Raw genomic sequence first — 24,172 nt, forward strand, 5'->3', positions numbered from 1 at the left:
TCCTTGTTCCTCCACTATTTTCTACCTACGTTCACTCCGTTGGCGATTGCATTCAAGCTCATGGCTTTAGACACCATCTTTACACCTCTGTCTCCAGTTCAGACCTTGCCAAACCCCAGACTTACGTTTTCAGCTGCTTGTTCAACATTTTCACTCGAGACCTCTCGAGCTCAACACATTCAAGCTGAATTCCTGATTTCTCCCCGCCCTCCTCACCACACATACGCCAAGCACGCTTCTCCTGTAACCCTCTCCTTCTCAACTGACAGCAGCGCTGTCCTTCCACTTGCTTGGGGTTAAAAATCTGTCTTTCTCTCATACCCCATATCCCGTCCAGCAGGACATTCTGTTGCCTCTTTCGAAATAAATGCAGACTCTGCCACCGCTTCCATCACCTTGATCTGAGCCACCGTTATTTCTTGCCATGATAACTGCAGTAGCTTCCCAGCTGGCGTCTGTGCCTCCACCTTTGCTCCCCTACAGTGTTCTCTTCACTTGGGTGCTGGAGTTCTTACAGGAGCTACCTTGGTAGTTGGACTCAACGCCGGTGTCCCTTAGCCTTACCGCAGCATCCACTGCCCGCCTTCCCTTTCTAAGAGGAGACCGATAGAGTCTTTCACATCTCTGGTCAGTCTTTCCTTTAGACCTTCTTTTAGGTGCCCTTTTACTCTGACAAGTGGCTTTTGGGGTGAGGGGGGCCAGTGTTCTTCCCTGGGGTGGGAATCAGAGGGAATAAAATTTCTCTCCCATTCTCTTTCTCTGTTTTGGTGGGTTGGAGGGCCAAAGGCTTGACAGATAATGTTTTATTATCAACAGGTGTTCAAGATGCCCTGTAACCAGAGCCTAGATTTGGTCCTTTCTTCATCCCCTCACCTGGAGATGAACCCTGGAGTAGCTGCTGTGTTCCCTAGGGTCAGCCTGGTGTCAGGGCTGCCTGTTCTTGCCTCCTAAGTGAGCCTGAGGATAGGGGGTGAGCACACTCAGTGGGAATCTTAAACCCACAAGATTATGGCTTTCTGCAAGGAAGTGGAGAGTGTATCAGTTAGGAAATGCTAAATGAGGTAACTAGGGCATTCTCTCAGTGAAACCTAGATCCAAAAGAATGTGAGATGTACTTTGCAACTACAAATGATATGGCCATGTTAGAGCACCAAGTCTATAGCCGGGAGGCAGAACAAGGGGTGCTCCGTTCTGGGCTAAGGGACGCGACGTCTCAGGAAGCAGCTTTCAGCCTCAATCCTGTTCGCACCAACGTAGGGAAATTTCCTTCTCATCAGGCCTGTCTTCACTCCTCTGTGGATTTCACGCTTCTTTTTTCCAGCCCCCGTCCCCCACCACCCATCCTCACCACTGCCACGGTACCACCAAACCCCTGTCCTGCCCGAGTCGAGGTCTGACTTGAAGTATATCTTTAACCTCTACTTTTTCCTCCCTGTTTCCCATCTTTTTCTGGTATCTCTTTAATGTCTTGTCAGCCCTGCTTAATTTTCCCTAGGTACTAGGTTTTAGAGTCATCATTGGACCTTTTGGGGTCACATCCCTCCATTGCAGTCTCAACCGTGGATTGGCAGGCGCCTTGTTGTGAGTATTTTGAGCTAAACTAGTGGTAGATAATTCAGGCCTAGCAATTGACTTTCTAGCATTTCAACTTCCTAACCCCACAACCTGCCAGTCTTCTTGACTTTCTGGAAAATGACTTAGTATCCAGAATTTTCTTTTGGGTTCTTGTTTCCTTTGACTACTTGGAACCCTTGTCCTTCTTTAAACTCAGAGTATGGGGGGGCCAGGCACTAGCGTAGGTCTGGAGAGTGTACCCCTTAATGGACTTGCCACGCTTGGACTTGGGTAGTCACTATAGATGTGTTAATTAATTTTCACTTTTTCATTTTGGATGCTTGATTTAGATTTCACTGTGTGTTTTAAAATATTTTTACTATAAGGTATTTAGTGCATATAAAAACATATGAACTATATAGGGATTAAAGGATAATAAAATAAACACTGTGTACCTATCACCAAGAGGACCTCTGACAGCTTCAGTTTCTTCTTCTGGACACTTATGTCTCCCTTTTGCCCTCGCCCTCCCTAAACCGAAAGATCTCCAGTCATTCTGATAGTGCTGAGACGTCTTCATTGATCTTCCACCCTGCTGCATTTTGTTGTCTGGCTCCTACAAGCTCAATATCTAGAGATAAACTGCCCAGGTTTGCCTGCCAGGTTTAGCCACCGAGCAGAGGAAAGGCAGCTTCACCCCCTCCCCTGAGGCATTTGACATTATTAGTATCTGCTACAGCAGGTTCATGGCGGTCGCCAGCCGTGGGCCTTACAGAGTCGAGAGTGTGCATACTCTGAGATATTAGGAATTTATCATCTTGTGGAAGGTTAATATACACAAATAAACACAGCATGTTATAAATATATTTCAGTAAGCTCATTTGTTTAAGGTATTACCTCAGCGTTTAACTGTAAGGGAGATCCCCCTCAATTAGTCTTAGTAAAAAGGAAATTGACTGCAAGGGCACGGGGAGAACTCTCGGTTCCTAATTTCAGGAGAGTTAACCATGCCTCGCAGGAACTGGAAAGGCAGCTTCTTCCTCTGGGATCTCAGGAGTGCTCATCTCTGCTCCTCACAGCCGACGCACTGACCAGTTTGTTTCTGCTCCTACAAACTATTGACTTACATGTAGTTTTGGCTGTCTTGCTCCTAACTCGGACTAGCTCTATATAGACCTTTCATTAAGCAGCCACTGTCATCCAATGAGAGTCTTTATAGCAGGTGTTTTTACTCTGGGGTCCATGGATCTCTTGAGAATCCATGCTTAGAATTTAAGGTTTCATGAACTGTGTGGGGAACAGATTGCATCTTTATTTTCATTAACCTGTAACTGAAATTTAGCATTTCCTTTTATTATAAATGTTAGCCAAAACCACCGTGGCTTTAGCAGTATCTGTGATTTTTGTCACCAGTAGAAATCATAGACATTTTCCTATCATTTTATAGTCACTGCGGGTATTGTAAAATATAGTTTATGCTTGTCACTACTTGAAATTATGGTAGTTATTAGACCCATTACTGGTGTCAATAAAGGAGCACATATTATATTATAAATTTGTTGTTTCCATATTTAAATAATGACATTTTAATTAATTGGTTTCCTTGGTAATTCTATATATTTTATTTTATGCATTTAAAAAGGGTCTCCTGCCTTCACCAGACTGCCAGAGGAGTCCATGGCATGAAGCAAATAGACAGACAAACAAAACTAAGAATCTAGGTTCTATGACTTTTAGGTCACATACCTGGCAGAGAAAATCTGGTCCAGGGACTGGGTTCTCTTGGATGAAGTGTCTACCCTTGTTCTAATTAATTAGCTGGGGCCAGGAGATTAGGGTCACATCGTACAGATTTGACCCCCTCCCTTGTCTGGCCCTTCCAAGGGGGCTTTGGGTAAATAGCACATACTCTCAGAGAAGGGAGCGTAACTGAGTTGGCCACCTTAGTTTACTCTGTAGTCAGTCATATTTGATGGAGACCGCAGTTTTCTTCCATAGTCATATTGTAAGTCATATTGTACCATCCATCTAGAAAATATGTGCTATTGATCATCAAAGAAACCAGGAAGTAGAGTGTAGCTATATCAATATGAATCCAGGAAGAGCTGAACTGATGATACTAGGTAGCATTATATTAGAATGGTAAGAAAATATAGTTAATAGCAAAGTTTTGATATCGAATGAAAAAATGTATTCTCCCTCCCCCCACCCAGGATCCAGGATCCTGGGAGAGCCACTCTTTCCATACTCATTTTCTCCAAATTATAGGTTGTTCTATGTTGGACCCATCATGGATGGGCTCAATGTATTCATCAAGGATTTGCAAAGTCCTCACACCAGGAGAAAAGCATGATACTACTGCTCAGAGAGGGGCAAGGGAAGTTAATGCTGAGGATGTGCAGTCACCTAACCTGGGGCCAAGTTAGGAATTTGAGCACAGAGATTTCCAGAGAACCTCATTTTCCTGCGACAGTCTCACACAGATTTAGCTGCAAACATCATTTTCCACATGGCACTGTTTCTCCTCGCCAGCTTTCCTACAGTCGCATCATTAATTCTGATAGATCTGGCAGGAGTGATTTGAGCCAGGCCTATTAGTTGGCTGGTTCCTGTGGATTTCCCTCCTGTTTTCAGCTCAACATGCTGTTCTGATTTAATGGACATACCTTGACCCCATTCCCACCCTCCAGATCCACCCCATGGCCTTGCTTCTGTTTACCTATCGTGCAGGTTAAGAGCAGGAAGTTTGGGAGTGGACTAGGAAATCCCTGACAAAGATGAAAAATCCTGCCTGCTTTTTACTGTTTTCTCATGGCAGACTACGCATAGACCTGTATCATAGAGCTGAAAATATTTTGCTGAACGCACAATCATTCATTTATTTCTTTGGACCTAGAACAATCTGGCTCAGAGAAGGTGCCAAGTAGGTGATTCTTGAATGAATAAATGTATTTGTTTCTGTGGCTTGAGATTTTTCCTCCGAATCCGCATTCAGGACATTATCTCCTGCTATTAACCAAGGATTTATTTCATATTCGTGTATTTGTATAAACACACACACACACACATACGCACACCCTTGTTCATTTAATACAGAATTTGAAGCAGCTTTTTAAATAAGCCTTTGAATTTTATTATCTCCCTTGGCCTGCCCCAGAGAGTTTACAGTAGAATATATTTACTGGAGATTAATTCAGCATTTCTAGACCTCAGGCTGGCTTTAGCAGGAAGCCCCCTTTGGGATGAAGTCAGGTTCAATGGTAGAGAAGCCCAGACGATGGGAAGCAGCTGTCTCACAATCTCAGGGCACTGAATTTGAAAAGTGCTGAGGGCTCAGCACTCCCAGGTCTAGTTATTGGAGTGCCAGGTTTAGTTATTATTCCCTGTGGGATTTAGGGAGAGTCTCACCTCCCACCCACCCCAGCCAGTATATCCCTCACTTAATACCAACTGTTCTTGCTCTTAGAATGCTAACATGAAGAGCTTTATAAGGAAAGAACTTGCAGCAATGGCTCCGAGCTTGTGCCATTGGCCCTAGCTTAAACTCCTCCAGACTGTGAGCATGGGAATGTAGGACTGCAAAAGGAAGGACCGAAGAGTCCCCAGAGTGCCAGCCTCTTGCTTTTTAGACTCAGTGAGAGATTGGCAGCTAAGGGCTCATTTCTAACTGGGCCAGTCAGAAGAGGGATGAACGTCTATCCCAAAGCTTTGTCGCAAATATAGATATAACCTCCATGAGGGCAGTGGCCATGTCTGTACCCCCAAATGGAATTCCCGGTACCTACTTCGGAGCCTGGCACATAGTAGATACTTGACGAATATATGCTGAATGAACCTGAACTCTAGGAGCTGACAGCCTGCCTAGTGGAGATGGGAAATGAGCAAATAAATAATAGAACTTTATTACAGTTGTTTAGAGGAAAAAGAATAGAGTGCTATAAGAACAAATACTTTACATGACATGGTCAGTGGTCCAGGAGAAGTGACATTTAAACAGATCTAAAAGGTGAGTACGAGCCAGCCACTGGAAGAGCAGAGGAGACAGATATATAGGAGATGCCCTTTAGCCCCCGGCCAGTTTGTAGTCATGACGAGGAGGAAGTCTGCATGCCTATTTATCTAGATTCTTGTAGGCTATTTATGGAAAAAAGAAGGGTCCTCTGTTGATTCATAGTTAGTCTGTTCACCACTGCCCCCACCACACACCGTTCCTTACATATCCAGCTTTGTTTTCTAATGCCTTAGACCTAGTGTTATTGACTGGGAATCAAAGGCTCCAGTGTGTGCCTGGCCGTGAAGAACAATTGTTTGTTTATGCGTCTGATTCCCCAGCCAGACTATGAGCTCCTTGAAGGCAGTGAACTCTGTCTTATCCTTAGGACACAGCACACTATCTGGCATACTCAATTTTGTTTAATGATTGAATTAATAATAACAGTTAACACTTATTGAGTGCTTTATGTGTGCCAGGCAGTGTAGTGAGCAGTTTACATGTATTGTCTCCTTTAGTCCTCATCATAGCTCTACAACGCAATAGTGTTATTATTCCCATTTTACAATGGGTAAAACTAAGGCTTAGAAAGGCAAAGTAATGGACTTGGGATTTGAGCATTTTAACTCCAGAACCCACACAGTTTTGCTGAAGTAAAGTGCATTTTCTAGTTGCCTTCAGTTGCCTTCTAGTTGCCAAGCTGAGGTTGCTTGAAACTTTCAAGGGAAAGGAATTAATATGTTCCATACCTTATCTCATTTAACAATTCTCACAACAACCTTTATCGATGGGAATTATTTTACTCATTTATAGAGAGAAAATTGAGGCCCAAAGAAATTAAGTCACTTGGCCAAGACCATAAGAATGAATATGTAAGTGGTGGAGTTATTTTCAAAGCTAGGCCATGTGGCTTTAGATCCTGTGCTCTGTCCCCATTCTGTGCTAACTCCAGTCCCTCAGTCACTAGTCAGGAATCTGCTCCACTGATTATGTTAAAGTCCTTTAAAAGCTGTCCAGGCCTGTTGGAGCCCCAGAGTCTATTCCTATAAGAGAAAACAGGCAGAGGAGAGTGGGAGAATAGAGACTTTATCTTTTTTAAAATTCTTTAAAAAATTGAGATATAATTCACATACCATAACATTTACCAAAAAAGTATACACCAAAAGTGTACAGTTCTGTGGTTTCACAATATTCACAGGGTTGTTCAACCATAACTACTGTCTAATTTCAGAACCTTTTCATCACTCCCAAAAAGAAACCCGTACCCATTTGCCGTCATTCCCCATCTCCCCTCCTGTCAGCTCTTGGAAATCACTAATCTACTTTCTGTCTCTATGTGGATTTGCCAGTTCTGAATATTTCATACAAATGGAATCATATAATACATGGTCTTTTGTGTCTGGTTTCTTTCACTCAGCATTATGTTTTCAAGGTTCATCCACTGAAGCAAGTGTCAGTACTTCATTCCTGTTTATGGCAGAATAATATGCCATTATGCGGCTATACCACGTTTGTTTGTTCACTTGTCGGTTGATGGACAGTTGAGTTGCTTGCACTTTGGGGTTATTATGAATAATGCTGCTGCGAACATTTGCATATGAGTTTTTATATGAACATATGTTTTCAATTCTTTCGGCTCATAAAATAACTACATTTGACTTGTGGAGGCCCTGCCAAATTGTTTTTTTATAGTAGTTTATCTTTTATTAATAAACTTTTAAAATTGAAATGTAAGATGAATACGGAAAGTGCCCATATCACAAGCATACAGCTTGAAGAACTGTTACAAAATGAACATAGCCGTGTAATCAGCACCCAAATTAAGAACTAGAACATGTCCAGTACTTAGCAGAGGGTGGCCACTCTCCTGACTTCCAATATGATAGATTAATTTTCCCATTTTGAACTTTATATAAACGGAATCATGTGGTGTACACTCTTTTGCGTCTGACTTTTCACTCAACAAAATGTTTATGAAATACATCCATGTTGTGTGGAGCAGTACTTTGTTAATTTTCATAATTTATTCATTTTTGTTGTACATGTATATAAAAGTGAAATGGTTGTTTCATAGTTGTGCATTTGTTTAGATTTAGTAGATACTGCCAGACAGTTTTCCAAAGTGATTATATCAGTTTATACTCGTGCAGGCGGCGTAGGAGAGTTCCAGTTGTACCACATCCTTGTCAACACTCTTATTATCTGTCTTTTTCCTTTTTGCCATTATAGTAATACGTAGTGATGTCCTATTATGGTTTCGATTTCCCTTATGGCTTACTGGTCATTTAGATATGACCAAGCCCTTTGCCAATTCTTTGTTGGGTTATTTGTCTTTTTCTTGTTGATTGCTAAGAGTTCTTCATATATTCTGGAAATAAGTTCTCTGTTGGTTACATGTATTGCAAATATTTTCTCCCACTCTATAGCTTGCTTATTTCCTCTTTTGATTGTGTCTTTTGAGGAACGAGGTTCCTAATTTTAATATAGTCCAATTTATCAGTCTTTTCCTTTATGATCTTTATCTACCTAAGGTCATGAAGATTGGGCCTTGATTGTGTGTGGCGGGGGTGGGGGGGGCAGGGAGAGAGGGGAGAGGGATGTGGGTCATTATAGAGTAAGATTATGTAAGGTGGAGAGGACACTGTGTCACCCTACGGGGAGCAGACAGGGTGGGGGCAGGGACCCCACGAGATCACAGCCACAGTGGGCTGTGTTCCCAGCTGTCAAGCGTGTAATTGGAGTGAAAGAGAATCCTTTTGGTGGTAGATGTCCTACAGAGAATACCACCAGGTCCTCTAAATCACCTGTGCCCTACAGACCCAGCTAGCTGACTGTCCTCCTTTCTCCACTAAAACAGGAAAAAAAAAAAACAAAATGAAATGTGTAGTTACTCACGGTGCTTGTGGCTCAGGGCAGGGATCAGCACTCTCGGAGCCAGATGCCTGCCTTAGCGCTTTTTGATTTGCTTTCTGTTACTAAACCTGGTGCTTTTTGCTTTCTGATTTCTACCACAATGTTTCCTTTCCATTTGGGAAAAGGATGGTAAGGTGGCGGAATTGGAGAGCGGTCCTAAACTGTCATTCAGCCTTGTCCGCCTGGTAGGCTGGTCGGAGTCTGGTCCGTGAGCCAGAGCTGACAGAAACTGCTTGTTCTGGGAGGAGGAATGGGAGTAGAGAAAAGAGGGAATGAGGGTTGCTGCTGCACTTTCTCAGGGCCTCTGAGGATTCGTACCCCCCAGGAAACCACTCTTGTCGCCCCAGCCCCTTTGCTGCCCCTTAGTCTCTTTCCAGGCTAGAAAGCCACGGCTTGTGCTGGGGCCGGGTGGGGCTTCGGGGGGGTTTGCGCTTGAGCCGGGTGGGGCTTTGGGGACAGTTTAGGCTCTGGCCCTCCAAGGGGGAGGGGCTAGTTAAGAAGTGAGCAAAGGGTCACAGCTTAGGCTGCCCCGTTCGCTTGTCACCTTGAGAAGTTCCACCTTGTCTAGCAAAACCTCCTTTCAGAGGCAGCCACCACAAAGGGCTCTTATGAGAGCAGCAGCCCCTGCCCCCGCCTTCACTTCCACTCCCTTTACCATTATTTTTCTTTTGGGGCAGAGCTGAGAGGCCTTCCTGCTATGACTTTGAGGGGCTGTGCTAATTTTAAAAGGAGATTTAGAGCCTAGAGCCTCCCCATACCAGAGGCTCATTTTTCTGATTTTCTAGTACCATTGGAGGATACCAAGGGGTTAAGTCAGGCTTTCCTTCTCTGGAGGACATTTTCTTTTCCCTCTATCAGCCTGTCGAGCTATTTGGAGATTTAAGAAAGAAGATGAGAGCTACTAGCATCTAGTACAACTAGACCTCAGAATAGGGACCAGCCTTCTTCTGGCGGGGTGTAGAGGGCAGGGAGAAATGGATGTCTCATCCGGTGATTCCAAGAGGCTTCATAGTGTAGCAGTTCAAGTGTAGGCTCCAGAGTTTAGTTTTCTGGGTCTCCCACCTCTCCGTTCTGCTTCTTTGTAGCCGAAGCTTTGGTCAAATTACTTAACCTCTTTGAACCTTTGTCTTCTCATATACAAAATGAAAATGATTTCAGTGCCTAGCTGATAGGGTTACTGTGGAGATTAATTGAGATAATGTTTTACATGCTTAGCCTAATACCTAGTACTTTGAACATATTCCAAAATGTTAATCTTACTAATATTATTCAAGCATCCTGTTTAGACCTCTCTCTATAGTCTTTCTTCTGCTTCCCTTCTCTTCTGACTGTGCAGTTCAGGGAGGTAGGTAGGCCTCAAGCAGCACCACAAAAATCTGAATAATATAAGACTGGACTTCATCTCAAAACTGTTTTGAACTCTGCACCTATCTTATCTCCAATGTATTTCCAGCACCATGAGAAAGAGTGAGGCAGCAGAATTATCCCATTTTGAAAGATGGCTACAACAAAGTGAATTAAGGATTTGACTAGGTTGCATACATGCCTGCTTGAATGCATGCATGTATGCGTGCACCCATTCTCCCCCTTGTTTTAAGAAAGTGGAGGGGTGAGGTAGACTATTAATAATTTTCAAGATCCCGAATACAAGGTTAAGTTCAGGCCTCTCTGTGTTTTTTCCTTAGGAGCCCAGCATTGAGCGGGTGGGTGCTCAGGAGCCGGAGGCTGGTGGGAGGGGCAGGGCGAGGTCAGCAGCGGCAGGGCAGAATGGCCAGGGCAGGCCTGGTGCAGCGCAGACCCAAACAAAGCTAAAGCAGACCAAACACCGGGGCGGTGTCTCGTCGGCTTCACATGCAGTCTTCAAGGGCAGTGTGCCTTGTCTCTTCAGGGTACTGTGTTCTCTCGCAAGTCACCCAAGCCTGTGATCAGTGGACTAAGAAAACAGAGGGGTATTCTGTGAGGGATGAAACAGAGGTTGGATCTTGCCTGGAACTCAGGAACAGCTCATCCCAGTGAGATGCTGTGGAAAAATTTGAAGTGGAGAATAGGGAGAGTGAGAGGGACATCACCGTCGTATCTCTCTTTATTGACCTATTAACATTTCTTCTCTGACTCTGAAGACACTATATGAGATTAAGCCCGTCAAAAAACCATTTGGCTGGTAACGATGTGGTTGACATATCTGCAAGTCATGTTTTTCTACTTTCCAAATAGTCGTACTGGGTGTGTTACTTTAAGATGGAAATGCCATAGCACGGGCACATTAGGGAGCAGGAAATGGTGGTGAGAAGGGGTTCCTGGCAGCAGCATTGTTGGACGGGGTGGGCTGTGTGGAATGCTACTGCTCCAGCTTTTTGAGGAACAAGCCGATTGTGCTTTGTGTGCTCCTGGAGGGAGTAGATGTACTCTCCTCTGTTATACCCATCCCCCCAAAAAAGAGGGAGAATAAAAGTGAAACTTTGGCCTCTTGGGTAGCTCCCGAATGTGATGAGACTAAAGGAGGTATTTGAGAAGCAGCAAGAGCCGTTTGGGGGAGGTAAGGAGGCATCATATATACTGAGCAGGCAACCTTTACAAGTGTTACCTTGTATAATCCCCAGTCAGTCTCATACCAGAAGGTATTGGTCTCTGGTGAGGTAACAGAGGCTAAAAGAGGTTAGTAATATAGCTGCTCACCGGCAAAGCCAGGATTTAAAATGAGGACCTTCTGATACAAAAGCCACGCGGCCTCGGTCTTTACCCAAGACTGCGGAGTGGGCTAAGGTGGCGATGGTGGGCAGTGAACCACCCACAGGTATCTCCCTGCTCTGGACTTTGCCTAGTCACGGAATTGTTAGGTCATATACTTTGGAATACAGTGGGGAAGGGTTAATAATTGTGTCAAACCCTGGCAAGCAAGGTCTCAGTGCGTCTCGCAAAGGGAAGGGACACATTTCTTGAGTACTTACTCTACTCTCATTTAATCCTTTCACGCACTCTGTGGCGTAGATGTTGTTAGTCTCACCTCCATCATCTCCCTCCATCCTTCCACATCTAGGTGGTTGGTAAATGGATGGATTAGGGGGGAGAGGGAGGAGCAGAAGTTCTGGTTTTTGACGCATCTTTCTCATTAGAGTCCCCTCCCAAACCCATTTTTCTTGTTCCTTTCCGTTTATCTTGGTAACCCTTTGGTAATTGGAGACCTTAGAAGGGTTTTCAGCGTGCTCTTACTCCTAAAGGGAGCTGAGGATGATTTCCTAAACTGAGGCTTGGGCTCCCCGAGGAGGAAGTTGGTTGTACCCATTACCAGCAGAGTTTACCAGATTGCAGGGTGTAGGAGAAGAGTCCTTACCTTTAGGAAGTCATGTTTTGAGGGCCCTTGCCCTGTGGTTGTGACATTGCGACGGTCCGTGTCAGGCACTTGGGGCTGTGCCAACTTCTGGAGCTGACGTCAGAACCAAAGACCTGCTCGAGGCTGATGCCGAGAAGCTCCACTTTGTTCGTTTCCCCCCTTTTCCTCTGTGAAATCTGTATCCTCAGCCTGTGGGCCTATATTGAGTAGGGTGAGCAGTGTATTGGGGTCCAGCCTTTCCCTACCCAGGATCCTAAAGGTTCCTTTTCTGAAAACAGCCCCAGGAGAAAGGAGGGATGAGATGGGAGTGGGGTAGGGTAGGATCAGACCTCTTATTTCTAGTTGAAAGTGGCAATGAGATCTCTCCAACAGATCCCACTGGGATCCAAGAGTAGGAAGGAGTCTTAGAATGTCTGGACCACTGGGATTTAGACCTGATGAAGATGGGAGTTATTGCTAAGAGGGTAGTGTGGCCCCTAGGAACCAAGATGGACTGCAGTAGGGACAAAAGGGGAAATAAAATGCTCTGCTGGATTTCTGTAGCTTTGGTTTTCCTAAAGCTTCTGTAATGGCTATATAGCAGAAGCCAAACTATTAATGGATTGGAGATGGGAGAGTAAAATAACTCTTGGAGACAGGAGAGTGATATAGCTCCTGCGGCTGTTGACAGTACTAGCAGTAAGCAGTGAAGAAGTACTAAAAGAATTTACGTAAATGTAGCAGAAAGCCTACAAAAGGGAAACCTAGAGGAAGCTTCATATTCCTCATTGTTGTATCAATATTAGTTTGGAGCCAAGGAAGCCTTGGCAAACAGTAGTATAGTAGAGAAAGCCACTTTGTGAAACAAAAGGGCATTCCCATGGGCATATCCTTAATTCAGAAAACGAAGTCCTTTGCAAACTGGTGGATATGAATTTAGCCTTCTGGTCTCATTTCCCGTGAGATGTATCCACATAGCCTATCTTTATGCTTCAGATACTTCCACCACCTCTGAAGCTTTTTGCTGGACTCTCAGTCAGAATTTGTCCCTTTCTTCTTCTCTGGGTTCCCTCCTATTACATTTTGTTTATAACACTGTTATAGCATAATGCTTGAAAATATATATTGTATTGTATTGTATTGTATTGGGTTGTATTGTATTGTATTACATTACATTACATTACATTACATTACATTACATTACATTACATTACATTACATTACATTATATATAAAAAGTACATACACATATATACATATAAACTCTTCAGAGCACCAACTCTGACTTCCTTATCTCTGTACGAACTCAGTCCTGTTCTGAGGAGGGAAGGACTGGTACATCTCTGTCCCCTCCTCCAATCCTATAGTGCCTGGCAAAGTTGAGTCGGTGTCTCAACTTTTGTGCTCAGTAGAATTGATTCTGGGTTAATCAGTTCAACACATTATACAGCAGAACACGTTATAGAGTATTCTTTCCCTCCCCACTCTGGGCAGTGACCCACTTTGTGACTGGTACACCTTGCTCCTGGCTCAGTTGTACTTAAAGCAGGAGGCACGGCTGTTTGCTTTTCTTAGTCCTGACTTTCGCGTTCTTCCTTTGATCTCTGCCAGTTGCCTCCACTTGCCCCCGCCATTGTCCTGCACAAGGAGCTAAAGTTTCCTCTTTTCCACGCCCAGGCCTCTTCACCTCTCTACCCTACCATAGTATATTCTGCAGATGATGCCCAAGGAATCAGGGACCACAGGGACCAGCTAGAATAGGATTTAAGGGTGTGGCCTTTCAGCCCCTGAGGGTTCCAGGTAGGGCCAGCTGCCTCTTTTTTCATCTGTTCACTTTTTTCTTGTCACCTGAGGAAGCTTGTTCCTGGGCTGGATGAGACTATAGGCAGGTGATCTGCAAAGTAACAGATTGAGGGTAGTGATTCTGGTAAAGGCTCTATTCCCCTTTTGACTAAAATCCTCATGTTCAGAGAAGTAAATAGGGTACTTTCTATATCTGTGGGCCCTGAAGCCAGATTGTCTGGATTCCAGTCCTACTCCACCATTTATTATCTGTGGCCTCCTCAGGAGAATGGGGTTGTACTGTTGGCTACCGTGTTCATTCATTCACAAATAGTTACTGCACCCCTACTATGGGCCAGGTTATTCTAGGTGCCAGGGAAATAGCAGCAAATAAGACAAAAATGGGTTAATACATTAAATACTTAGAACAGTGTATTGCCCGTAGTAGATACGCAGCAAATAACCCAATATTCTTTATCTAGTACTTTTCTGAGACTATATTCTCAAGTAGGATAACCTTTGGTAGCAACTGTAGGACCAGAGCTCTCTGAGAAGCAGGAGGACAGAGGGTGGGCTAATACACAGGCTCTGGATTTGGACTCTGGTCCAGGACAGCACTGGCTTTAGCAGCCTTTCGTTTCTCGTACTTCATTTTGAGACTAAGTACCTGAGCTGGCTAAAAATCACCCTGGAAAATTTAGGAGTCCGTTTAGTTCCAAAGACGGGGCAAGAGGCAATGACCCTGGACTGCCCGATTCTGCCGAGCCCATGTATGGATGACACTGAGAGAGGCCACAGCTCTTGAGCAGCACGAAAGGAGATCCTAGAGGTATGAGATAAGAGGAGGGAGAAGAGCCGGTGGCCTTTCCACAGAAAGTCATCTACTCCACAGCCAGGGTCGAGGTTCTCTGGCTGTGGAGTAGAGGACTTTCTGTGGGAGGAGGTGGCTTGGGGAGAGCTGGACCTGGATGGAGAGTGAGGTGAGGTGGAGGCGAGTGGCCTGATAGTTTACCTTCCCTGTTCCAGTTCTTTCCTCGGGTAATGCCGCGGAGGCGCGCTGGCTTACTGCTCGTGTGCTGACTTGCTAGAAGTAAAGTTTGGACCCAGGGCTTCTGATTCATTGTCTGTGGTTTGCAGTGAAAGTCCAAGACTGGCATAACTTTTATGGGAGCTGAGTTGCAGTGAAAATGTGTATACCTCATTTCCTAAAGTTCAACAAGTTTTTCAGCTACCACCACGCTCAGAGAAAGATGGCTGTATAATCTCGACTCTGGCTTAGCAAGTACTTCGCCGCTTCTCCTGCTTTCTCTCTTCCACTCTTCTCCCACAGTGGGTTTTCAGAAATGGATGCCCTAGAGCCCAGAGAAAGTGCCCTTGACAAGAGATATGGGCCGATCCAAGATTCTTGGTTTAGTTCCCACATGAGCTGCTGGCACGTCTTTGTGGGAGACCTGCTAACTTGGCTGGGGAGCGCGATGATTAGCATGCACAGGGCCAGATGAAGTGGTTCTGGGCCCTTCCCAGGATCCTGAAGTGCAGCCAGGTTTGGGACCCCTGGATATCATACTCTTTCATCTCGTTTTTCTTGCACTTCCTTCAGTCTTCAACGTTATTTCGACTCAGTTCAGCCAAAAATATGAAAGTCAAACAAGACAAAGCATTTTGCTGTAAACATAAATAAATCTACAGTTCATTCTGTATGGAAGGAAACGTAAATATAATGCGAAAAGAACAGTGTTTCTCAACCTTTTTTTCATTATCACCTCCCGAAAGAACCCTGAAGACATTTTTTCCTAATTAACCCCCCTCAGGAAATTATAATATGAAAGACATACCAAAATTCTGTTTATATTTACGTATATCTGTACTTTATACTTTAAAAGAGTAAGATTTTTTTCACCTCCCCCCCCAAGAACTAATTTTCATCACCCTTAGGAGAAGTATCACCCCCATTGTGAGTTCATGGATTATAATAAGCAAGGTAGGATTGCAATAGGGAATAGAAAATGTCAGGTAAGCCTCCAAAGCTTTGGAAACTTTATTTTTCTCACGTCCTCTGACTGAACATCACAACTTCATAATTTTTTCTTGCTCCTTAGTCTGTCATTCCTATAGTTTTCTCTCTCTCCTATCCTGGATTTCATCATTTATCAGTTTCCTCTCTAGTATGGAAGTTTAGGAGCAAATTTCATTAAAATAGTAATCTGTACAGCTTAGGGACAATTTAAGGAAGGTGACTTCCTGAAACAGCCCTCTACGAGGTCATGTCTGTGGAAGAAAGAGCCTAGAGGCCTATGGGGTATTTATGAGAAAACATAAAGACTAAGTATTGGAAGAAATAAAGATATACTTTAGAGTTACCTTTTAGAGAAGAAGATTTCTCAAGAGGTCTATATATTGGTCCCAGCACGCTTGGATATGGGCGCCCTATTTGAGATCTAACTTCTTTATATAAATTCTTTTGAGGGGTTGATACCAATTCTGCCAGTGGAATGTCAAGTCCCTTTTCTCTGGCAGTACAGTGTAACAAATAACAGCATCTCCTCTCCCCTATAGAAACTTCCAGAGGCATGCAGTGTTGGTGATGGAAGACCCTTTGTCACAAATCTACAGAATCTATATATGGCAGTTACCAGACAAGAGGTCCAAGTGAAGCAGAAGCATCAAGGCACTGGTGAGTAGCTCTAAGAGGACTTGGTCTCTTGAGGTTAGAGTTAAGGTCTAGGTTTGTGGTAACTTAAGCCACTTGTGACTATTTAAATTTGCAATCATAAAAATTAAATAAAATGAAAATTTTATTTCCTCATTTGCTCTAGCCACATTTCAAGAGCTCAACAGCCACCTGTGGCTAGTGGCTACCAAGCCGAGTAGTGCAGATACAGAACATTGCCACCACCGCAGAAGGTTCTATTAAACTGGCCTAGGCACCCAGGAGGGTCAGCCAGGGAACCCGGAGAAAGAGGACTCTCCCTGAGGCCTGTCAGGAAAAGCGCAGAGGACCAGCTGGTTATTTTGAGTCAGGGCAGCTCTTGTCTACCTGGTGAAAGTGGGCCTGGGGACTCTTCATAGTAGAAACAGGGCTTTTCAGAAATCAGCCGGAAGTTGGATTTGTGGCTACTTCTGTTTATATATTAGTACCAACCCCTGGCCTTTATCTGAATGCTTGGTAAACACTGATGTCTCCCTGATAAGAAGGCATTTATCACTGTCCTCATTTGATCTTTCTGATTTCAGATCCTCAGACCTCAAGTAGTGCCTCTGCACAAGAAACCAATGGACAACTTCCAAACCAGCCAGAAGAGCCAGTTTCCTCAGCACCGCCCCTCCCGGTGCCTGAGCCCATGGTGAGTCGGTGAGTCGTGAGCAGCTTCCTGGGTGGCGTTCTAAGAGTTGGAGGCGTGAACTCCTGTTCCCCAAGCCAGCCATCCCTGGAATCACCACCTAGCTGACGCTGCCTTAACAATATTGTGGGATATTTGTTATCAGGCTTCCAAATTGTGGCTTTCTGGATGGAGAGTCGTGGTTTGTTACATCTTCTCTTGCTATCTCCTGTCTGCAGTTCTTGTACCGAATGATGGACCTTGACTTTTTCCCTCCTTATCCCACTTTCAGCGATGGCCTGTGAGGCTGTTCCTGGGAGAGAAGGGATGTATGTGTCTCTTGCATAGAGTCTCATATCACATTCACTGCCTGACGTAGACTTCAAAACACTGTGTCAGCTACTTCAAGAAGGCCTCATTCTAGCCAGGGTCATTGGAGGAAGTTCCTTTCAAAACCCCTATTAATTCCAGGCTTCTTTTTTTTCCAGGATACTTCAGGCTCTGTGCAGAGACCTCAACTGTCAAAGGTCAAGAGGAAGAAACTAAGGGGACTCTTTGATTAACTTGTCACTGTCTCAACTGCTGAGAATGGGCATGAAGAATAGTTTCCTAGTGCCACCTTGAAAGGCACTCCAGTGACAGCGCTATCTCTGACACAGTTATACAGTCAGAGGCAAGCTCACTGAAGTTCACATTGGCAGGCCACTGGAATGGGTACTCTTAACCGAGGGAACCTGGCCCCAGCCCATCGGCCATTGGCCTTTCCTATCCAAGTGGAAGCTAGTCTCTGGGAATCGCGTACCTGCCTCCTTTTTAGTGGAGATTTTCTAGACCTAAGACACTACCGTGGACTTTAGGGGTATAGGGCAAGTCAGCAAAAGGGCACAACATGCTTAGGAAACCTTGTCTACCATTCTCAAGAGTCCTTACTAGTCCCAGGTGCTCCTCAGAGACCCACTTCTCTCTTTAGCATGGAATAAAAACTACTCATACTCCCCTGCTTTTGAGAGTACTTATTCTGGGGAACAGATAACCTGCTTCACTTTGCCGAGTTCCACCCCACTGGGGTCTCTGGACGAAGCCTAGGCCTTCAGGCCAATCCTTCGGGTTCTTCTTATGCTTCTCTGCTGTGGCCTGTGCTTAGCCTCCACGTGGGAACTTGGATCTGGAGAACTTTTCCCTGGTAGGCATAAAGCAGAACAGATGGCTGTTGCTCTCCTTTGCCCAGATGACCTGGGGTCTTTTGTCTGTTTCCATGGCCTAGACAACAAGTTAAACTACAATATGGAATTGAAGTTACAAAGAGATCCAAGCACTAGGGCCAAGGTAGTGTCTCACTGGAGTGGGAGAAAAAGGGATTTTACTTTCCCATCCTTCACTGCACTTCAAAGAACATCGTGACAAAAAGAACTAGGAAAGATAGGACGGCAGAGAATAGGAAATGGCCATGGGAATTCTCAGGGACAACAGAATTGACCTATAGAATCAATAATGCTTAATAAGAAAAAAATGTAAAGGCTGTGTGAGATAGGCAGAATCTTAGACATTTAGAAAGTTGACTTTTTGGACAAATCCGACAAGATTTAGCAGACCAGGATGGGCAAAGCCCCTTGGCCTTCTCTGCTAGGTTTTCCTTCATAGGTAAGACCATCTGAAACGTCACCTTGCAGAGACAGGAAGGAAAGTAGAACTCATATGTTAACTGGAAGCTCTCGTCCTATTGTTAGGTAGAGGAGGGACAGGGTCAGGGGCAAAACCTACAGAGGCCTTTTCTGGTGTCTTTGCATGTGATGGTCAAGGGCCTCCTCATCCTCATATCCTCTCCAGCTGGGACAGGTGTTTCTGTCCTGATGTCAAGTCACAGGAGGGTGGACAATCCAAGCAATAATAGAATAATAATAATTATAAAAAGAGCAACAGTAACTTTTATTGAGCAGTTAATGTATACCAGGTTAAGAAGCACCTGACATTGAATCCTCACAGCATCATGCGAGGAAGATTCCGTTAACCCACTAGGAAATGAAGTCTTGAAGAAATTAAGTGACTTATCAAATGTCACACAGTTAATGACAGCCAGAATTTGAACCCAGACAGCTGAGTTCTTAACCGTATTATTCTGTATATTCCTGAAGACATTTTCCAAAAAAGAAGTCAGGTCCTTCTTTCATATCTTCTACTGTAACATCCTTTTCCTATGACTTCCTCTTAATAGGATGTCTATTCCCCACTCACTCTTCACGGCAGGAGCGTTTGAGGCATCCAGGACTTACGCCGTGCCTTTACCTGCTGGCAGAGTCCGAGAGCTCCACCAGGGCTCATTCCTAGTGCCACTGATATCTTCATTTACCCCCAGACCACAGTGTCCCATGGTGCGTCCCATGGTCTTAATTGTCATTGAAATGAGTTGAGAACCAAGTAAAAGCAATCTATAGATGGCTCGCTTTGTTCCTTAGTTTCTTTTTGGCAGAATTTAGATCACTAGATTTCAGGATCTACCAGACATGAGACCACATGGAAAATGGAAAGATTTTCCCAGCAATCTGGGAGAAAATATGGGTTATTCACCCTGGATAATCCCCATGTCCTAAGAGCACAATCCAGAGCAGGCATCTTTTAATCATAGGGGGATCAAGGGTTTGTGAATCCCCCAAAATTATAAGTAAAATCCCTGGAGCATAACTTTTTTCATGTTCTCAGAAGACTGTGTACTTTTTAAAAAGGTCGAATAAGAATATGCCTAGTGACCTCCCCGCCCACTGCCCACTCTGTCACCCAAGGTTGCTGTCTCCATGGGGATATTGCCCAAACACATCCTTCGATAAACACTGCTTCCAGAGGCCCTTCCTTGGGCATTCTTGTCCTGAAGCTCTTATCTCCCAAAGCTAGGGGTGGTGGCTGAGAATCATCTGTCCCAGGGCAACTCCAGGGAAATCCCTGCCTTGACGAATTGGCCCAGCCAGGCCGTATTCCAGCCCTGCCCCCTGGCTTGGGCCCCTCCCTAAGGCCCCCAGCCTGGCCCAGCCCCCACTCCACATGCACATAAAAGGGTCGAATTCTCGTGGCTGCTCCATAAATTTTATTCCGTAAATATTAGTTTTCCCTGTGTTTAATAAAGCAGTGGCCCACCTCCCCGCCTACCCGCCCGCTCCCCGGGGCCGGGGCTGGGGCCAGGGCTGGCTGGTGGGAGAAGGGACTCTTTCAATTGCTTTGGAGTATTTTTAGAAAAAAAAATAATATAAGGTGGTTTACACGAGCAAGCCAGCAAACCAGGAGCAGGACTAGGGACCTCGAGGAAGTTCCTGCAGGAACTTGACCTAAAAAGTAGAGAAATAGCGCCACCTAGGCTGCAAGGCCTACTTGACCTGGCTGGCGGGCTCGCCCCTCCCCCACAGTCAGCTAGGACAGGCCAGCTCTTTGCTGGAAATCTTCATCCCTTAGCACTCCAGCTGGGCAGCACCTCCTTTCCTCAGGCCTCACGAAGGGCTTTCCCAGCAGCCCTTGAAGGCAGAGCCGGAGCTGGGTCCTGGAAAATCCCACTCGTGTCATTCTCCTTTCTCCTGTCACCAGGCAGCCAGTCTCCCACACCAAGAAGTGTTTCCAAAGGATAGTAAAGGTATTGAGGAGGGAGGAAGGAGCTTCTGTAGTCCCCGTCTTCGCACAGCATCCTGAGGCGCTCGCCCTGTAATTCCTAGGGTGTACTGTGACAGAGAGTGAAGGCTGTGCTCCTTTGCTCTGGACTTGGGAAGACTCTATCCCTGTCAGATCAGGATCCTTCCTCGGGTTGATGAGAGTCCCTGACAGTGAGCACTTGAGGAAGGAGAGAACTTTGTCTCCCGCATAGTCAGCCCTCTTGCTTCTTAATTTTACAGTGTGGTACATCTGAACTCTTGCCTTCTTATTCATTCAAACCTCCCATTTTCTGAAGCCCTTGCCTCCTCCTTCACCCTAGTCCACTGGGAGATAAAAGCAGGAGCCTTGCATGTGATCCTCCGTTTACAAAGATGGCAGAAGGAGCAGGAATGGAAAAAGCCATGACTCTTCTAGTCCTGATTTAGTCTTGATCTTGACTTTGTCACCAGGGCAGTTTCTTCTCTCCAATTATTTTGTCCCTCATTTTCTTCTATTCACAAAACCAGGAAGATTTGCTCCGAGAATATAATAGGGGAAGCCTAAAATCCTCTTAACAACCTTTTCTCACGATATGAGACGCTCCCTTTATCTGTTCTGCTTACCCCGTCACTATCTGTGCTGTTAATGTAATCTGTGTTTATACACACATTTCCCATGCGCTTTTTGTTTTCATCCTTACATTAGGTTATACTCCTTGAGAACATGGTCGGTTTTTAATCCTAACTCAGAAAATATCACTGTCGTGGCATTATACTACTAACAGATGCAACTTTATCTTAACCGGGTTTTGACACAATCAAGGCATGCTTTTCTAAGCTCTGCCCGGATGTTTTTCTGTCTAATATTCCTGAAGAAGAAACTATTCAAAAGGAGTTCAGTGACATATTGCAAGGAAGACACCAAACTCAAAGATCAAGGCCCTCAGTTTCTAGTTCCTGTTACTGGCATCAGTAAATGCATGGGCTCGCAAAATTGTAATAGAGTATGACAGGCACTTAGAGACAGAGAGAAATGCCAGAGGAGAAGGGAGCCCATGCTTTTGAGGGAGGGTTTTGTCTAGCTGCTATCACCCGGAAGCTGCTACTGGTTAGTCTTGTCGAAGGTTACTTATTGCTTATATGGGAGATAAAAGCAGGAGCCTTGCATATATTTTTCTTATATGTTTTCGTAGAGAGGGCCTTAGAAGATCCCACCCTGAGAGGCTGGGTATGAGGTGCCTGTCTGTGTGTGAAGGAGAGGGACCCAAGGGAATTTCTCTTTACTTGAGCTACAAGCCCATCTGACCTCCATCTTTCATCCCAGATCCTTTGAGGAATACTTTCTCATTTCCTGAGACTTTGCTTTACAGTGGCCCTTTATGCTTCCCCTCTATTCTGGGGTCTCATGTCTGTACCGTGACACCTGGGAAGTCATTAGGTAACACCAAAGCATGCTGGCAAAGTTTCATCTGCTCTTCCAAGCTAAGTCCTACCTGCGCTCACGTTCTCCATCCTACAGCCCAGCAGGTTTGGACCCTTTGACTTGAGTGCTAGCGTCTCAGCACCTAATTCTCCTGGGTGCCTGAGGATCTGGGCCAGCACAGGGGAACCCGGAAGAGGCACTGGAAGAACTTCAGGGTGTGGGGAGCACACAGCCATTGACTCACCTGGGAAGATTGTGCCCAGATTACTTGTCCTGCTGGGCCAAGCGCCAGGAGTTAAAGGAGCATGCAGTGCCACACTCTTCCTCCCTCTTCTCACTTTGAGGCCAAAAACTGTAGCGTGGTTAGAACTGGGGAGTAGGGCTTGGGGGCTGCTGGGAGTCCCTTCTGAAATCTGGCTGTTGTATTTACTTTTTCATATTGGCAGCTGGAAGGGGAAGCCCATCCCAGCTCGGCATTGTTGTCTAACATGGTTAATCAGATCCTATAATCCTGCTGTGGAAATATTGGGCCTCACTCAAAACAATAGAGACCAAGAATATTGTGGTTAAATTTCAACTAACTGCCTCCCTGGCCTGTTTGCCTAACCCCTACCCCCCTTTCCCGGGCCAGAGTCCTCCTTGCTTTATGGACCCCTGATAGGATCGACAGCGGTCAGAAATCGGTGACAGGGGAAGAGAGAACAGAGTAGGGGAAGGGTAATCCTCTTGACTGGCACTATCCTGCCTTTCCCCTCCCACCCCAGGCCTTGAGCAGGGGGTGGTGAAAGGAGTTGGAGCTGATGGGGAAGCCCCTCAGGATCTGGGTCTGGGTTCAGGGGTCAAGAGCAGTACTGCTAGGAATCCTGGTGGTAAAGAGTCCTTAGTTAAGACAGAAAAAGACTGTTGCCAGATGAGAAGGCAAGACTGCCAGTTTCATTAATTATGGCTGCCTGACGCTTTCAGGACACAAAGCAATACTAGTTGGTCCTATGTCACATGTGGGAGGAACAGGACAATACTGGTTGGGGGGAGGGGAGTTAGCAATAAGGATTTCTGCTTCAGTAGTAACCTGATAAAATAGGAACATAAACAATAATATTCTGATGATGATGTATGAAGGTGATACTGATACCCCCACTTGAGTGGTTTCTTGGTAATGATAATGTCCATTATGTTGCTCTGTTTAGCGAGTATGAATTAAATGTGGCAGGATAATTTACACATAGAATAGCAGCACAGAGGGAATAGATAAGTTGTACAATGGTATCGTCAATCAAAAAAAGAGGTGTAGTGTCCGGATTGTGCAAAAGGGGGAAATTAACACGGTGAGATGTTCACCAAAAGGAAGAGGACATTATTGTTGCGGACACTCGGGCACCCGGCTTGCATAGCGGCCCACGCTGAGTTGGTAATGGGCTGTCATGCACCCAGCATGCACCGGGCACAAGCTGCAGCACACCGTGTTTGGGAGGTGTCACAAGTCTACAGTGAAGCCCCGGCACCAGCACCACAGACTACTGCACGGTCAGAGTCTATGTGCATTTTTAGGATTTGAAGACTGAAATAGCCGAACCGTGCCAAACAAAACTATATTTACTTAATCCGTTCATATAGAGTAGGGATGGAGGAACAACGAAGAGCACTTGGTGTTTCTCACCCTAAGTGCTATGTGATAATTCAGGGACTGGCACCGTTCCTGTGGGTCATTCATCAAAGCCATTTTAAAGCAGGGACTGCTTGGTGGGAGCTGAGCTTTCCATCAGAAAGACATCTGGAAAATAGTTCCTGGGAGTGAGACTCTAAGACGTAAGTATGTTTCTGGATAGGAATCTTAAAGCTAACTTAATAGGAGTCTTCAAGTAGAACTGAGGCAGGTATGCAACTGATTATCAAAAGATGGAAAGATCTGAAGATGGAAAACATCTCAACAGTTAAGCAACTTGGATAATGAGTGGGAAGAATTCAATGGGAAGAAAGATCCCCGATCAAAGCTCCAGAGAACAAGCCATGTTCCTGACCAAGAGGGGGATGTAAAAAGCCAAATTGGTTAAACCTTATTCTGTACATAGACTTGCACTGCAAATGAGAAAGTCCAACAGGAAAGCCCCAGGTCACTGCAAAGGAATTCAAAAGAATGGCCCAGGTTTGTAGGAAATGTGTTGGGAATGAGACAAAATCCCATATTCAACAAGAAACAGGAATAATTAAACATGCATTTACTCAAGTCATATACAAGTCATTAAATGTTAACTCACTAGCATCCCTACCAAT

The 24,172-nt window shown here is 45.0% G+C and overlaps 1 protein-coding gene across 2 annotated transcripts in view; it reads left to right on the top strand.

Moving 5' to 3' along the window:
- Positions 1-17,870, top strand: part of NHEJ1 (non-homologous end joining factor 1) — a 68,748-nt gene extending 50,878 nt beyond the window's left edge. For both annotated transcript variants that reach the window (XM_036236343.1, XM_036236344.1), the window contains 3 exons: positions 16,107-16,224; positions 16,785-16,894; positions 17,359-17,870. In XM_036236343.1, coding sequence (XP_036092236.1) covers positions 16,107-16,224; positions 16,785-16,894; positions 17,359-17,433 — 303 coding nt within the window. In that variant the 3' untranslated portion in view covers positions 17,434-17,870. The remainder of the gene's footprint in view (positions 1-16,106; positions 16,225-16,784; positions 16,895-17,358) is intronic.
- Positions 17,871-24,172: the final 6,302 nt, after the last annotated feature.

Source organism: Rousettus aegyptiacus, unplaced genomic scaffold (genome assembly GCF_014176215.1).
Source record: "Rousettus aegyptiacus isolate mRouAeg1 unplaced genomic scaffold, mRouAeg1.p scaffold_m13_p_2, whole genome shotgun sequence".
Lineage (NCBI taxonomy): Eukaryota > Metazoa > Chordata > Mammalia > Chiroptera > Pteropodidae > Rousettus > Rousettus aegyptiacus.